Genomic DNA, 17,258 nt, shown 5'->3' on the forward strand with positions numbered 1-17,258 from the left:
GCAATGAGTTGCATTTTTGAGGGATAAATTAGCTTCCCATTATCTGGTAAGTGATAAATTCTATGTGTCAGAAGGAAAACGTTCTTATAATTAATATAGACCTAGTAAAGCATCACCAACTGAAATTTTCTTCTCTATACAGTGCGTTTAATGTATACCAAAAGCAGAAATCAATTTATTTGGTGCCAAAATATAAAACAAGAGGCAAAAAGTGATTTAATTGATTTGGCTTATTAAGTTTTCAACTAATCAAAAGTTTTCCTTAGTAATGACACAGGAGTAGTGGCTTTACATTACTTTCTTTTTAAAGGACTGGTCCCATTCTAAAAAAAGACAAATTTTGAAATGTTTATAAATTTTACCGACTGTATAGTTTCCCAAGCCGGTCAAGTATTCCTTTGGGGAGGTAACTATGGAATTTGAAACACAAGCCTCATCAACAAATTGATATTAAATATCTGGGAAATAGAAGTAGGTTTTGTCTTAAAAAATTTTGTCCCATCAAAATTAATAAGTGACCTAACCTAAAACAAGCATGAAAATAGTATCGGGTTCAACGAAGGCCCACATTACAAGCAAACAAATCGGGTAAATATATACATTACCTAGAAAAAATTCATCATAATATTCTACAGAGAAAACAATAGACCTGTTTAACTCTTCAAAACTCTTCACGGTACAATGGGAAAATGCAAAATTTCAAATGACATTCTTTATCAAATATTGCACAGCTGGAATCTACAAGAAAATAAAAGTGGATTTTCTTTGATTTTTTTTTTGCAAATTGCTTGTTTTTGCAGCAATGGTTAAATATTTTTATTTCAACGACTAATACTCGTAACTTCCTAAGAAAATACTCTTCTAATAAAATCTAGACACGATTTTCTTCGCCTTCCTTGTAGATTCATTATATGTAACTTTTTACAAGGCATACCATTGTTCATTTGGAAGTCCTCACCATTCCCAGAGAAGATATGTACACCACTATCACTTGGATAAACTAGAAACAGGTTTTAAACTACTTACAACTTTCTAAGGAACAATATTATTAATCAAATCAAGAATCCGAGAGTCGAATTAAGAGTCCGTTGATTTTTGATTAAAATCAAATTGGTGGAAGTGATGAAAGACTTGAGAGTCATGGCTAATTGAAAGACCGAGTCCGTTGATTTTAGAATTAAAACCTATAGGACGAAATTTCAATTTAATTCCAAGGTTTTAATACTTACTAAGTTTAATAGAGTTTTTTTCCCAGAAAATGTGGCAGACAAACCTACTTCTTTGCTCTTACAAATCTCTAATATATAACCTTTTTTATAAAAGGTTACAATAGGGGGGTTTCCATAGCCCAATCGGTACAGGGACTATAGGTCGGGAGTGGATATGGAACACAACACGAACAAAAACTTCTTTGAACATGGCACCTGTGATGTCAAAAAGTAAATTTGATGGTGAAATGAGCTTCATGTCGGTGTAGAGGCAATAATTCCTATGAGGCTGAAAAGAAAACTGAAGCGGTTAACATAAATGTTATTCGCTATCGAAAAAATAGCAAGCAAGTTACGAAACACTTGATAGTAAAAAGTTCTAAATTGTTTCTTGTTCATTAGAGTGGAGTATAGATTCACCGTATTGATTATTATAGACACATTCATAGTCAACCGTCAATACGTAAAAGCAAAGAAAAAAGCTTACTTAATTGTAAAATTTTATTATTACAGGAAGGTTGTACACTATTGGAGGTAGCCAATAGTATAGAAATATTTTGCTTATTATAGTTTTTAATACAATTTATAATTTAATCCGTAAATCTTACTCACCCTTCTGAAGGATCCAAGGCAATATTCCTTGGGTTCGGCAAATCCTTCCAAATAAGAACTCTTCTTGATGAGCCATCAATACGCGATACTTCGACTCGATGGCTTCCCATATCCGCCCAGTAGATATTCCTAGCTACCCAATCGATAGCCATCCCCTCCGGATATTCCAGGCCAAATTCTACAATAACTTCTAAATGAGAACCATTCATATACGCTCTAGATATTGCCTTAGTGCCAATATCCGTCCAATAGATTCGACTATCGGTTATATCGAAGTCAATTGAACTGAAATAAAAGGAATAAGTTAGCCAACTAGCAATAAATAATAATTTTAAGAACAAATGTAGGACAAACGTGCCCGCTCAACTGCAGCTTAATACTAGTTACAAGAGGTTGTAAGATATCTTTATATTTTATTCGACAAACACGGAAATCAGACTTCGATTTCTGCTCATTACTCAGTCACCAAGGGTTAGAAACTGAAATATCCTTTCCCCTAAAAAAATACTGTGAAAATAGGACGATAAGTTAGATGATTATGGGTAACGTCTTTCCGTTTTGTTCCTGTCCACAATTGTTAAATTTCTTCGTTATATAAAAGCTTTAATAATGACATTTGTGTGATAAAATAAAGTTGAATTCCATGTTGCTGCATGGGTCATACTCAGTAATTCAAAGTGTCCAAAAATAAACTTTCAGTAAACACGAATGCCAAAGCTAGTAGATAATTTCAAATTCATACATCAAAATTTGTGCCGCTGTTTCTGCTTATCAGCTACTAAACAGCTTTATACAAACACAATGGAGAAATAGATTGAGAGAGAATAAAAGAGGGAAGGGGTGTATAGTTTTCTCAAACTTTAAAAAAGTTTCAACTACTGATCATTAAGTATATTTATCACTTATTCAGTAATAAAAAAGACTTACCTTGCTTCTTTAATCCCTTGAACTGGTATAAGGAAATCATTCCTGCTCTCGGTCTCTAAACTAATTCGTCGGATATCTTCTTTTCTTGTAAATAGCAAAAAAGCTTCAGGTACGAGACAAAAATGGCCGTCACTTGACAGTTCATAGCCTACAATTTAAAGCAGACAACATTAAAATAATAATTTGTTAGACATTTAGCAAAAATAGAAATGGTTAATGCTGGAGTTAGACATAACAATTCAAAATTTTACCAAATTAAGCTTTACTGTACCTTACTAAAATTTATTTTTATCGAGATAAATGCTTTACAGAAGTACATCGTAACAGTTTTTTAATGCTATAGTTACATTCTACTCGATTTGAGAAACAGGTTCTCCAACCTCAAAAATGTAAAGACGGTATAAGAGAGAGGATAATAGGGCCCTTTTTTTACTCATCTTTGTGCTAAGATCTTGCATCATTCTGCTCTGATCAGCGGTCTAAGAACAATGATGAGTATATCATCAAAATACTCTCATCATTGTTCTATATGGTAGAAAGATGGCGTCTTTCACACTTTTTGCTAACATCAGTGAGCTGTAAGATCTTAGAACAAAAATGAGCTAAAAGAACGGAAATCTTTGCAGAAAGATGTGAGGTCTTAGATGTACGATCTTAGTGCAAAAGAACGGGCCTAATATCTTAGGAGAGAAGGAGAGAGGGAAAGGGAAAGAGAAATTTGAACAAAGTGGTAACCGATTTGAATCTTTTTTCTTTGGAAAATATTTGACTCATATTCTTGAAAATTAAAAGCTCATTAATGGATTTTACAAAAAGTTTCTTGATATACTGACATTAAAAAAAAAGGAAAAAAAGAAAGAAAGAAAAGCACACCACCCAAAAAATTTTTATCGGATATTCCACAATGCAAAACTTTTCTTGGCATTTACAATCTTAGCCGCCAGATTTAAAAAATCCCAAAATTAAACTTACCCATAGGACATGCACAAACATGGCCTGAAGGCTTGTAAAAACACAAGTGAGAACAGTTGCCATTATTATTTGCACATGTATTCCAGCCTCTCTTTTTCGTCATATCAATAGCTTTTAGGCCCATTAAGTCTGGAAGCTGATCAATGACGACTCGTCGTTCATGAATATTTTTCTTGTGTGCTCGTTCAATGCTTCGATGCTGCCAATCGGTCCAATAGATATAGTCACCCAATAATGTAAATCCAAAAATATGCGGAACTCCTTCAACAATTAGCTCTTTTCGTCCAGAGCCATCCAAACTGGCAACCTTCAAAAACAAGTATATGCTTAGTTTATCACCCATGTTCTAATGTTTTTCTATAACTTTAGTAATGCATGCAATTTCAAAGACATAATAAATTTTTTTAAATCGTAAGAGAGACATAGGGCAAAAACTTAGGGGTCGGCAACTCGCCGATTAAAAAAAAAAAAATATCAAAAAGTAACAAGATTAAAAGCAGAGGATAAACTAGAAGAAACTTAGAAGCGTGCGAGGGACAAAGCCTGTGTGCATCACCCAAGCGAAGGAATATGAGACGCCAGGATAACATATATGCGAGGGCCGAAGGCCCAAGCGAACTGGACAGACGTGACTGAAACCATAAAGCGGGTCTTTAACAAAAATCTACCGAGGTAGAACTGAGGATTGATTACAACTTTTTTTTAAGGTGATTACAATCACTTCCAACATGCGTGCACACAAAGGGGGAGGGTCACTCCGCCATATGTTAGTTCTGCAACGGATCTCCCATATCCAAAAATGTTTTAAAAATGAGGCCTAGAAATTTACATTTATCGCCATTATAATCCTAATTTCTCCAGGAAAAACTAACCATTACCCACTTCCCAAGATTCGAATCTCAGTGCACCTGTGGTTTTTACACATACTTTATTATTATTATTATTTTTACTTTCATTCTTTGCCTCTGAATTTGGATTTCTATGCGAACTCTAAACAAAAATATGGACGTGATGACTGATGACAGTCGCACCTATAAAAACTACAAATGAGGAAAATCGAGCATTCGCCTTATATCTACGTTAAAACTTCTATAATTATTTACACCAATAAATCACGATGGAAAATCTAGTTTGAATCGCTTCTGAAAATTTTCCTTTTCCAAGAAAAATATGTACGTGCTCAAGCTCATGTCTTCGAGATGAAAAAGAGAACAAAAAATCCTAAGATCTCATATCATTTAACTAAAAGAAAATTCTGCCAAATGAAAATAAAGACCGATTTAAAAGCCCTTAATAATATATTAAAAGATATTGATCATGCTCTCCATAATGCACAAGTTCAACTTTAATGTAAAGAGCGGATGACTCAGGAGATGGCAGCTAACCTTACATATAGAACAATTTCCGTTTTTTCTTAAACTTCCAATATGGCGCTAATTTAGTTTATCTTTTCAATTTGAAAAAAACTTTTCCCACAAAAGAAGTTTTTCAAAGAAAAGTAATGAGCTACATTAAACCAAAAATGAGCAGAAATAAAGTCAAATTGCAAAATTACCACAAATCACCCTCAATAAATAAATGAAAACTAAAATAAACAGAAATTGCAATAACTAACCGAGTCAACTTAACCTAATATAAGCTAACCTAGCCTATCACCATCAAACCTTGCATAAAACTGACAAAGCTGACTGGTAAAGCTGATTAAATTCCTAAGAGAGAGAGAAAAAAAGAATTTTGGACGTTCACCGGTGAATATCGACATTCTCCAATTTCGGTCTTTCCCGGTAGTATATAGCCTATTCATGTTACCGTGAATATCTGAAATCTGGTTAATGTCGACATTCACCGATGAATGTCCGAAATTCCTTTTTCTCTGCTTGGATTCAATTAGCTTTATAAGTTAGCTTTTTCAGTCTTATGCAAGCTAAGATGGTAAAAGTTAAAGTTAGGTTAGGTTGGAGTATGCTAGTTTAGGTTAGGCTAGGTTAAATTTTGTTATAAATATCAGAAATGGATTAAAAGCCTAATCTAAGTTAACCTAACCTATCCAAATCTAACCTAACCTGTCATCATCAAACCTTGCAGTAAATTGAAAAACTTGAATGGCAACGCTGACTAAATCCAAGGGAAAAAAAAGGTATTTCGGATGTTCGCCGGTGAATATCGACATTCACGAATTTCGGACAGTCACGGTAACATACATACTTACTCCTGAAGTCTTAATAACTTTGGATTTATTAAATTTAGAAAGAGAAAGCATTTAAAATGTATATTGTTTTCATTTAGAACTCTACTCATATTAATTTCTGCACGTTTTGATTTTGAGTCTGTTATTTATTTTTATTTCTGTTTGGTTTGGGTTTCATTTGTTTATTGTTACTGATTTGTGGTATTTGTATGCTTGGTAGACTATTTGATTTTATATTTTCCTCATTTTTGGTTTAATGGAGTTCTTTAGTTTTTTTTGAAAAACTTATTTTGTGGAAAAACCTTTTTTTTTAATTAATCCACACTAAATCGTTATTTTTGTTTTACCTGAGATCATGTTTGTTCTGATGGTGAACTTTTTTTGATCAGGTGCCATTTTCAGATATCAGACAAGGAGTTTACTGTTTAAAAAATCCAGAAAAAAATATGCGAATTGGTGAATAAGTGTTTTAAGTTCTCTTTGCAATATTTTCTTTGATTTTTTTTCATGCTTTTGATGGTGGGCACTGCCCTCCTTTCACTCTGGACTTTCTAAAATATTTTGGATCTATACTAAATTTTTTTAAGTTTATAAAGTGAACATAAATTTGAAGAAAATCCCTTGCCATATAGTTTTACTACTACTGAAGCTAAGGGAATTAAGGTGAAACTTCCAGGGAATTTTTAGGGGAATTTAGAACCAAATCAAAACTCACTAATAGTATGCAGATTGTCTTAAGATTGTGCCTACAACATCTCAGGAACGACTTAGATTATTAAGTTGAAACTTTCATGGTATGCAGAGTTGGATTTTGAACTAACCAAAAAGTACTGTGCATACTACTACTATGATTACTGCAGCTAGTGAGGCTAATGATATTAAGTTAAAACTTTCAGAGAATGCTTAGGGGAAGTTTCAGCTAAGTCAAAACAAACTATGTGCATGCAGGTTTTCAAAAGGACATAGAAGCAATATCTTAGGAAGGGCTTAGAGTATTAAGTTGAATCTTTCAGGGCATGTTGAGGGGTATATTGAACTAACCTATAGGCGCTACATGCATGTTACCATTATTGCTGCTATTACGACTGCTACGACCACTGCTTCTACTGAGTCTAAGGGTATTAATCTATACTAATTTTTTTTAAGTTTATAAAGTGAACATAAATTTGAAGAAAATCCCTTGCGATATAGTTTTACTACTACTGAAGCAAGACTAAACTTACTGAGTAAGACTAAACTCAATGAAACTAATATGTTTGGAATCAGCATAATAAGCCAATTCTTTTGATATTTTAATTGGTATCAAAATTCGGTGTTTTAGAGTTTTGGTTACTATTGAGCCAGGTCGCAGTAAATAAGTTACAGTTCATTACCACGAACTGTTCGATTACCCATCAAAAAAAATTTCTGCGTTGCGTTTTTTCTGCGTTGCCAAAATTATTATATTCATAAAATTTTAGTTTCATGAAATGTAATTTAACAAATGGAAAAGGTTTCTCAACTAAAGTAAGGAGCAAGTTTAAAACTTAAAACAAATATAAATTACTCTGTATATAAGGGGGACTGCCCCCTTCGACACCTTGCTGATTAAACAAAAAAAATTTGCAAATTTTCTTTAAAAATTTGGAAAAAAGCCAAACTTCACAGTAAAGAGTAAGGAGCTAAAGAGGAGACAGCCTGTTCATACAAAGAATAATCTGTTCAAATAGGTTTCAAATTTGTTCCTTGCTTTTAGTTGAAAAGCTCTTTTTTTATTTGATTTCTGATTGTTTTCCAAATCATACCCAGGCCTAACAAGATATAATTTGAGGTACCTGTCCCTTAAATCTCTTGTCAACTGCTTTTAAAATGTGTAAATCAATAATTGTACGTTGATTAGTACCGTTCCACGTTTAAATTTGCGATTTCAATTTCGGATAAAATTTGAATATACTTTAAAAATTGGCGATGAATAGTAATTTTGGTGAAAAGTCCTTGTTAATATTACTACTAAAGAATTTTGGTCGGAAGAAAAGGAGTATTATTGTTTGTATGGATAGAAATTCAGTGAGACTTTTGATCTTCTACATAACTGAAGCCATCACAACCTCTACAGTAGGAATTTCTTATCGATAAATACATTATATATATATATTTTTTTTATACATTGAAGTACTTCATATAAATAAAAAAGAAAGACATTACCATTGAAAATTACCGAAAACTAAGTTCCTAGAAGTATTTGCCACCCCACAGGAATTTCCTGGCAGGGCTGAGACCTGCTTTGCCTTTTCCACCTCTGTGCTGGTAGATATGCGATTGTAACATATTAGCATAGAGAAACATTTTAATTAATTCCAACTCCCCCTTCCCCTCTCAACATTTATCTGAAGCCTCATGAAGAGTAAGCAGTTTGTCTATTAAAATTTACTTTTGTAGGAATCTACCATACCCCCACCTAAACAATGACTCACACGCCCTCATTATAGCTGATACGCAATTGCAGATCACCAAACATAGCATGATTTTATTACAAATAAAGTGAATCAACTTGGTTGAATCCAGCACTACCACCACGTGGCATTACTTCTTTTGCAACTGGGAAGCCTAAAATATACTTATTGATACTTTTAAAACAATTAGCTTCTCATGATTTTCAAATGACTGCAAAATGGTCCTCTTCGAGATAAAGTCGTAGTTTCGTGCCGTAAACCACCTAAACTGTCACCCAACCACCACTGCTGTTTTGGCGTCCCCCCCCCTGGAAAATTTTCTGCCGGCACCCTTGCTCCAGGTCATTCAAAACAAACCACTTGCGTTGAGAACTCAGATCATATTTTTTTCTCCACTATTTCCAATTCAACACAAAGACGTTCGAATTTAGAGTACCATATTTCCTTGTTTTTAAACCCAGCAAGTGTATTTCAAAGCTGCAAATGTCAGTCTCAAAAGGAGAAATTAGATGAGACGTAACGTCTATTATGACATAAAAGTTTTAGATCCACTAATCGTAGGTTAGTTCTGGATACTGAACGCCCTCCTCAACGAGAAATACATTAATATCTGGAAAAAGGGACACGAAACATTTTGAAACGTCCCCTCTTGATAAACAACGTAACTTGTTATGAAGCAAAAGATCAGTGTACTCACTCTCCATTTGAAATAAAAAAAAATTGAATTGGTAATGATTAAGAGATTTAGCTAAAATGGAGTTGATAATTGTAATCACTAATTCCATAAATTTACAAATTTCTTCCGGAAATGTTTGCGCATGAAGCGCTACTTGATGAATGATACAATGGTAAATAAGTATCTCGTGATTAATTTTTTCTTTCAAAATAGCAACAAACCCTTTTTCTTACGCTTGTTATACTTTTGGCGTCATCTGTTGAATCAACAAAATTTTATCGAGGGGAATATGACGTTTATCAATACACTCAGTTACAGCAATTGCGATAGCATTTGTAATTATCCTAAAAGTTCTTCTTTGAGGCCTGAATAAGGTATAAATTTTACAAAAAGTGAAACTTGTGCTGTATCATTTCAAAAGACTTGTCAATTGATAAAGCCGAAACCAATTTCAGATCTTCCATATGCTGTGTGTTTACATTCGAACAAATTTTGATTGTTCTATCTTTAATGGCTCCGGAGGACATTGATATAACTCTATAATTCTTTTCAAAATATCTGCTTTGTTCTTAAAATCTTTTACTTAAACAAAAAATTATACATGTTCTCGATTTATAGAAGAATTTTAATTTTTCAAAATAGGATGCAATGTTCTTGTTACTAAGTTTTTCTTATTAAAATATTATTGTGCCTTCCATGGATATTTGTGCCTGAGCCACACCTAAGGGACCAAAGAGCCACGTGCGGCTCTGAATTTACCGAACACTGCCCTAGACTATTCCTGGGAGATTGCTGATATGCTCTTTTGGCAACCTACATGCACAGAGTGCGTTTTGATTAGTTCAACATCCTCCTAAACATTATATGAAAGTTTCACCTTCCTGCACTTAGCCTCAGTATTAGTAGTAGCAGTAACAGCAGCAGAATTAGCAGCAGTAGTAGAATTAGCCGTACACACAAAGAGCTTTTTGGTTAGTTCAACATCCCTCGCAACACGTTGTAAAAATTTCAACTCAATACTCTAAGCTGTTCCTGAGAAATTGCTCATACATCCTTTTGGAAACCTGAATACACAGTGTGTTTTAATTTAGTTCAACATCCCCATAAATACTCCCTGAACATTTCACCTTAATACCCTTAGACTCAGTAGAACCTGTGGTCGTAGCAGTCGTAATAGCAGCAATAATGGTAACATGCATGTAGCGCCTATAGGTTAGTTCAATATACCCCTCAACATGCCCTGAAAGATTCAACTTAATACTCTAAGCCCTTCCTAAGATATTGCTTCTATGTCCTTTTGAAAACCTGCATGCACATAGTTTGTTTTGACTTAGCTGAAACTTCCCCTAAGCATTCTCTGAAAGTTTTAACTTAATATCATTAGCCTCACTAGCTGCAGTAATCATAGTAGTAGTATGCACAGTACTTTTTGGTTAGTTCAAAATCCAACTCTGCATACCATGAAAGTTTCAACTTAATAATCTAAGTCGTTCCTGAGATGTTGTAGGCACAATCTTAAGACACTCTGCATACTATTAGTGAGTTTTGATTTGGTTCTAAATTCCCCTAAAAATTCCCTGGAAGTTTCACCTTAATTCCCTTAGCTTCAGTAGTAGTAAAACTATATCGCAAGGGATTTTCTTCAAATTTATGTTCACTTTATAAACTTAAAATTTTTTTAGTATAGATCCAAAATATTTTAGAAAGTCCAGAGTGAAAAGAGGGCAGTGCCCACCATCAAAAGCTGGAAAAAAAATCAAAGAAAATATTGCAAAGAGAACTTAAAACACTTATTCACCAATTCGCATATTTTTTTCTGGATTTTTTAAACAGTAAACTCCTTGTTTGATATCTGAAAATGGCACCTGATCAAAAAAAGTTCACCATCAGAACAAACATGGTCTCAGGTAAAACAAAAATAACGATTTAGTGTGGATTAATTAAAAAAAAACTTTTTCCACAAAATAAGTTTTTCAAAAAAAACTAAAGAACTCCATTAAACCAAAAATGAGGAAAATATAAAATCAAATAGTCTACCAAGCATACAACTACCACAAATCAGTAACAATAAACAAATGAAACCCAAAACAAACAGAAATTAAAATAAATAACATAGTCAAACTAAAAACGAGCAGAAATTAATATGAGTAGAGTTCTAAACCCCTATGCTTTCTAAAAGCTAAAATATAATTTGTACTTTGCTAAAAAAAAAAAAAATCTTTTAAATGTTTTCATTTTATAACTTTAAGAAATCAAAAATTAATTAAGATTTTAAGGAATAAATATCAGCATATGTATATTAAACTGACAATGCACATTTTCGTCAGTAAATTCATTTGATTTTTTTTTCAGTAAAGTACAATTTATATTCTAGCTCTTAGAAAGCATAGGGGTTTTGAGACAGAATCAATATTATTTTTTACTTGCTTTGAGACTGACTCTGTTATTTATATCGGTTTTTGCTTGTTTTGTGTTTCATTTATTTATTGATACTGATTTGTTGTAGTTGTATGCTTGGTAGATTATTTGATTCAATTTTTCGTTTAATGGAGTTCTTTGCTTTTTTTTTGAAAACCTTATTTTGCGGAAAAAGTTTTTTTAATTAATTTCTGTTCGTTTTATATTGACAAAGTCTTTTTCAGGAAAACAGACTGAGGCTCTTCTAAAGTTAAACAGCCATCCTTTCCATAAAAACCTTAAATACCCCTTGGGCATAACTTAAAACCCTTGCCCCTAATCTCTGGGGTTTGGTTCAACCCCAAAACCCTTGTTATATGATATTTAGACTATTTTGAATAGAAGGACTATCTCATAACTTTCTATTAGATGCATTTCGGGACAATATGACGTGTATGTATTGGGGGGGGGATAGCTGCCATCTGATCACTTTGAATCTTAAAAAGAGCACTAGAGCGTCTGATAACCAATCCAATGAGCCCTCCCCGAAGTTAACATGACCATGCTTTCTATAAAAACCTTATATTCCCCCAAGGCATAACTTACAACCCTTACTCTAAGGGCTGGGGGAATTTGTTATCCTCAAAGACAAAATGGCTATCTAAAATTTTGATTGAAAGTGCTCGGGGAAATGATGGACGTGGGAGGGGGATTTGTCCTCTGATTTTCCGTTTGTCCTCTCAATTTCCAATCGAATGAGCTTTTTTTGAAGCTTCTACGACAAAACTTCCTATAAAAACCTTATATGTCCCCAATGGCATAAATTACGACCCTTATCCTGAGGGCTATGGGGGGAGGGTTGTCATCCTCAAAGACATAACTTCAAGACCTTTCAACTGCGTTGAACAAAATGGCCATATAAAAATCTTGATCGAAAATGTTTGGGGAAATGATGGGCGTGGGGGAGGGGGGGGGGTGATTTTCCCTCTGATTTTTTTCAACTGTTAAAAAAGGCAATAACCCTCTCAATTTCCAATCGAGTGAGCCCTTTTTAAAGTTTCTATAAAAACACTTTCTATAAAAATCTTATATGTCCCCAGGGCATAACTTACAACCTTAGCCATGAGGGCTGTGGGGGCGGGGGGGGGGGGTTGCCATACTCAAAGACATAATTTCCAGAGAATCCAGACCCTTCAACTACGTTCAAAAAATGGCTATATCAAAATGTTGATCGGAAGTGTTTGGGAAAATGATGGGCGTGGGGGGGGGGGGCAATCGCCCACCGATCGCTTTTGACAATTAAAAATGACACAAACCCTCTCAATTCCCAATTGAATGAGCCCTTTTTTAAGTTTCCACGACAACGCTTTCTATAAAAACCTTATATGCCCCCAGGGCATAGGGCATAACTTACAACCTATGCCGGGGACTGTGAGGTGTTTGTGATCCTCAGACATAATTTACGGACCTTTCAACTACGTTGAACAAAATGGCTATCTCAAAATATTGATTCAATGTGTTCGGAAAAATGTTGGCCGTGAAAGGGTGGTTAGTTATCCTCCATTCACTTTCTACTATTAAAAAGGGCACTAGCCCTTTCAATTTCCAATCGAACGAGTCCTTTTTGAAGTTTCTATGACAACACTTTCTATTAAACCCTTATATGCCCCCAGGCCATAATTTACAACCCTTGCCCTGAGAGTTTCGGGGGGAGGGGGTTGTCATCCTCAAAGACACAATTTACGGACCTTTCAACTACGTTGAACAAAATGGCTATCTCAAAATTTTGATTGAATGTGTTCAGAAAAATGTTGGGCGTGAGAGGAGGGTTAGTTATCCTCCAATTACTTTTGCCTATTAAAAAGGGCAATAACCCTCTCAATTTCCAATTGAAAGAGCCCTTTTTAAAGTTTCTACGACAACACTTTCTATAAAACCCTTATATGCCCCAGGGCATAACTTACAACCCTAGCCCTGAGGGCTGTGGGGGGATTGTCATACTCAAAGACATAATTTCCAGACCCTTCAACTATGTTCAACAAAATGGCTATATCAGAATGTTGATTGGAGGTGTTTGAGGAAGTGATGGGCGCGGAGGTGGGGAGATTCGTCCTCCAATCGCTTTTGACTATTAAAGAGGGCACTAGCCCTCTCAATTCCCAATTGAATTAGCCCTTTTGGAATTTTATACGAAAACGCTTTTTATGAAAACCTTATATGCCCCGAGGGCAAAGCTTACAACTTTTGCCGGGGGCTGTGGGGGGTTTGTCATCCTCAAAGACATAATTTCCGAAATTTTCAACTACTTAGAACAAAATGGCTATCTCAAAATGTTGATTGGATGTTTTTGGGGAAATGGTGGACGTGAGAGGGGGGTTAGTTGCCCTCCAATCAGTTTTCTACTATTAAAAAGGTCATTAACCCTTTCAATTTCCAATCGAATGAGCCCATTTTTAAGTTTCTACGACAAAGCTTTCTATAAGAACCTTAACTGCTCCCAGGGCATAACTTACAGCCCTTACCCTAAGGGCTATGGGAGGGGGGGGGGGTGTCATCCCCAAAGACCTGGTTTCCGGAACTTTAAACTACGTGGAATAATACGGCTATCTAAAATTTTTGATTGGATGTGTTTGGGGAAATGGTGGGCGTGAGGGGGGTTAGTTGCCCTCCGATCACTTTCTACTATTAAAAAGGGCACTAGTCCTTTTAATTTCCAATCGAATGAACCTTTTTTGGAGTTTCTACGACAACCTTTTCTATAAAGACCTTACATAGCTCCAGGGTATAACTTACGACCCTTCCTCTAAGGGCTGTGGGGGGTTGTCATCCTCAAAGACCCAATAAGAACGTTCAACTACGTTGAACAAAATGGCTATTTCAAAATTTTAATGGGATATGTTTGGGGAAATGGTAAAAAACCTCATATGCCCCCAGGGCATAACTCACAACCCTTTCCCTGAGGGCTCTTAGGGGGGTTTTCATTCTCAAAGACCTAATTTCCAACTTTCAACTACGTTGAACAAAATGGATATCTCAAAATTTTGATTGCAGGTGTTTGGGAAAACGGTGGGCGAGAGAGGGAGGTTAGTTGCCCTCCAATTACTTTCAATTATTAAAAAGAGCACTAGCCCTTTCAATTTTGAACCGAATGAGTCCTTTTTGAAGTTTTTACGACGTTTTTTATAAGAAACCTTATATGCCCCCAGGGCAAAACTTACAACCCTTGCCCTGAGGACTGTGGTGGGGGGGGGGGGGTTTAATCCTCATAGACCTAATTTCCAGAATTTTCAAATACGTTGAACAAAATGGCTATCTCAAAATTTTGATTGGATGTGTTTGGGGAAAAGTTGGGCGTGAGAGGGGGGTTAGTTGCCCTCTAATCACTTTCGACTATTAAAAAGGGCACTAGACCTTTGAATTTCCAATTTAGTGAGCCCTTTATATATTTTCTACAACGATGCTTTCAATAAAAGCCTTACATACTCCATGGAATGAACTTACAACCCTTGTTCCGAGTACTACGGGGGGTGTGTCGTCCCGATAAACATACTTTTTAGAACTTTCAACTATGTTGGATAAAAGAAATATTTAAACAATTTAAATGAATATGTTTGGGGGAGTGGTTGACGTGGAAGGGGTGTTAGTTGCCTTCCAATTTCCAATCGAATGAGCCCTTTTCGGAGTTTCTACGACAATTCCTTCGATACGAAGTGCCCTGGTCTAAAAGAAACAAACAAACAAACCGAAAAAAATAATTTGAAACTGCTAGTTTCAAACTTGACCTATTGAGGTTATAATTGCTGAAATCGTGTTGCAAGTTTTTCTTTAAGAAGTTCTTCTTACAGGATTAATGCACTAGGAATTACATTAACAAATATATGGATAATACAGTTAGACTAAAAATAAACGAACTTCTGTAAAAAAAAAGTCTGTACTTGGTTAAGTCTGTACAAAAAGATAAAGAAATTCAACATGACCGACGAATTTACTATTGACTGAAGAACTTCGGTTTACGCGGAGGTATAAAAAAAAGGAAAAAAAGCCAAGAACATTATCACGATTACAGTGATAGCTGCAATATAGTAAAGAACGAGCCGCGGTCTATAGCAACAAAATAAAAATTACATTAAAAAAATTGTTTAAAAAATGCCAATTGTAGCTGATTCAGGAATGGTAAGTATTATCTCGATTAGTCTTAATAGCAAGATGTTATTTTAAAAACTAATTTATTAATTTTGAAAAATAGCCTGAAACTCCTCAAAAATGGTGTCGGGTCAGAACAAAGAGCAAACCAATGGAATCGCCAGTGCGGAAACCCTGATAAAGGAAATTTACAACCCCCTGGTTTGAACAACAAGGAAAATCACTTTTTAGCATGGGTAGCACTGATTTGTCCTTTTTCTTCTTCTTCTTCACTGCTAGCGGGGCACTAGAACATCATAGAGTGCTGTTTAAGGGCTCATTTGAGAGGATAATGTGGAGGAGGGAGGGGAATGAGACTATACTAGGCAGTACATGGAGGGACAGAAGGTTAAGATCCCAATAATTAAGAAGTAATAATTAGAAATATCGCTACCAAACAAAGAAGAAAAAAAGGACGTTTTGGGATCAATTCTGGTTGAAGCGATCGATCAAAACATTTAATTGCCAGGGGGGAGGAGCTTCTAACTGGAGAAAATCATTCTCGTGAATAAATAGTGGTGATATCGTGTTATTAACCTTTGCAGGCCCAGAGCAATAATAATTTTACTGACTATTATACTTGTTCTTTCTTGAACACGCTGAGGGCTTGTTTTTTTTTTTTTTTTTTCCCGTTAGAGAAAGTGCGCAGTTAAAGTTCAATGAAATTTACCATATTAGTTCAGTTCGTTCAACTTAAAACATCAATTTCTGCAAACAAGAAAGTCAGAAAAGGTTATACGGTTCTAACATGATGAATTGAAACTGCTATAAGTATTTCATTGCAGAGGCATCATCTTATAATCACATATCAGGTTATAATTACCACAATTTACACGTACTATGTCGATGACAATCATTTGAAAAAAAAAAAAATCAAAAGGGGATCCACTCCTCTAGATATTGAAAATTGTAGGTTAAGAATACAATATTTTCTTACTAGGGCGAACCAATGAGAGATCAAGACGGATTATTCCACCAAGAAAGAATTTAAGGGTACTTAGATTAAAAAAAAAAGCATTTCAGAAGGTTTCGACTGTATGATGGCTCCTTTTTGATCAAAGTGTGGGGAAAATGACCATTCAGAACATATAATGTTTGAAACTGACTGACCTAAGCATGGATATTTTCGGCATGGCTACTAGGGAAACAAGTTCACTTGTTAAATTTTTCAAAAGTAACTGTTAAAATAGTACTAAACATATGAGGATGTATATCCAAATGGGCATGTGTCCATTAATATTTGCATCACAGAGAGCACTTTCTGATGAAGGAAGTAACCAAGATCTTTTTGACAGTAATTGTTTATTTGTTTTCAGCTTTTGTTCTTATAAACCCGGTCCTTGCGGCTTGTGTTTAGTTACACACATAAAATATACTTAGTCCTTCTCATAGCCCTAAGAAAGAAAAATGAAACAGCAAGATCTCAGGAAATCTTGAAGGTGAATTCACGGGCCCAACTCGTCTTATCTAGTATCCCATATCGTGTAAAATTGTATATTTTTTAACAATAGTTTTTTTTTTCCTGCCTCATAGAACTTTGAATAGTGAATACAACTTCATGATCTTTATTTCTCTCAGATAGGGACCAAACCAAAGTTATAATATTTGAGTGTACACATTAGGCATAGCGAATACGATTGAGCTATCAATCAAGCAACAAAAGA

General features: G+C 34.9%; 1 protein-coding gene across 1 annotated transcript in view; it reads right to left on the reverse strand.

The window, feature by feature from the left end:
* Positions 1–17,258, reverse strand: part of arr (low-density lipoprotein receptor-related protein 6) — a 144,859-nt gene that overhangs the window by 35,879 nt on the left and 91,722 nt on the right. The window contains exons 10-12 of the mRNA XM_089089617.1: positions 3,720–4,026; positions 2,748–2,895; positions 1,821–2,105 (exon numbers count right to left, since the gene is read on the reverse strand). Coding sequence (XP_088945743.1) covers positions 1,821–2,105; positions 2,748–2,895; positions 3,720–4,026 — 740 coding nt within the window. The remainder of the gene's footprint in view (positions 1–1,820; positions 2,106–2,747; positions 2,896–3,719; positions 4,027–17,258) is intronic.

Source organism: Artemia sp. Qi Xiang Cuo, chromosome 5, assembly GCF_049724085.1.
Source record: "Artemia sp. Qi Xiang Cuo chromosome 5, ASM4972408v1, whole genome shotgun sequence".
In the NCBI taxonomy this organism is placed as follows: domain Eukaryota; kingdom Metazoa; phylum Arthropoda; class Branchiopoda; order Anostraca; family Artemiidae; genus Artemia; species Artemia sp. Qi Xiang Cuo.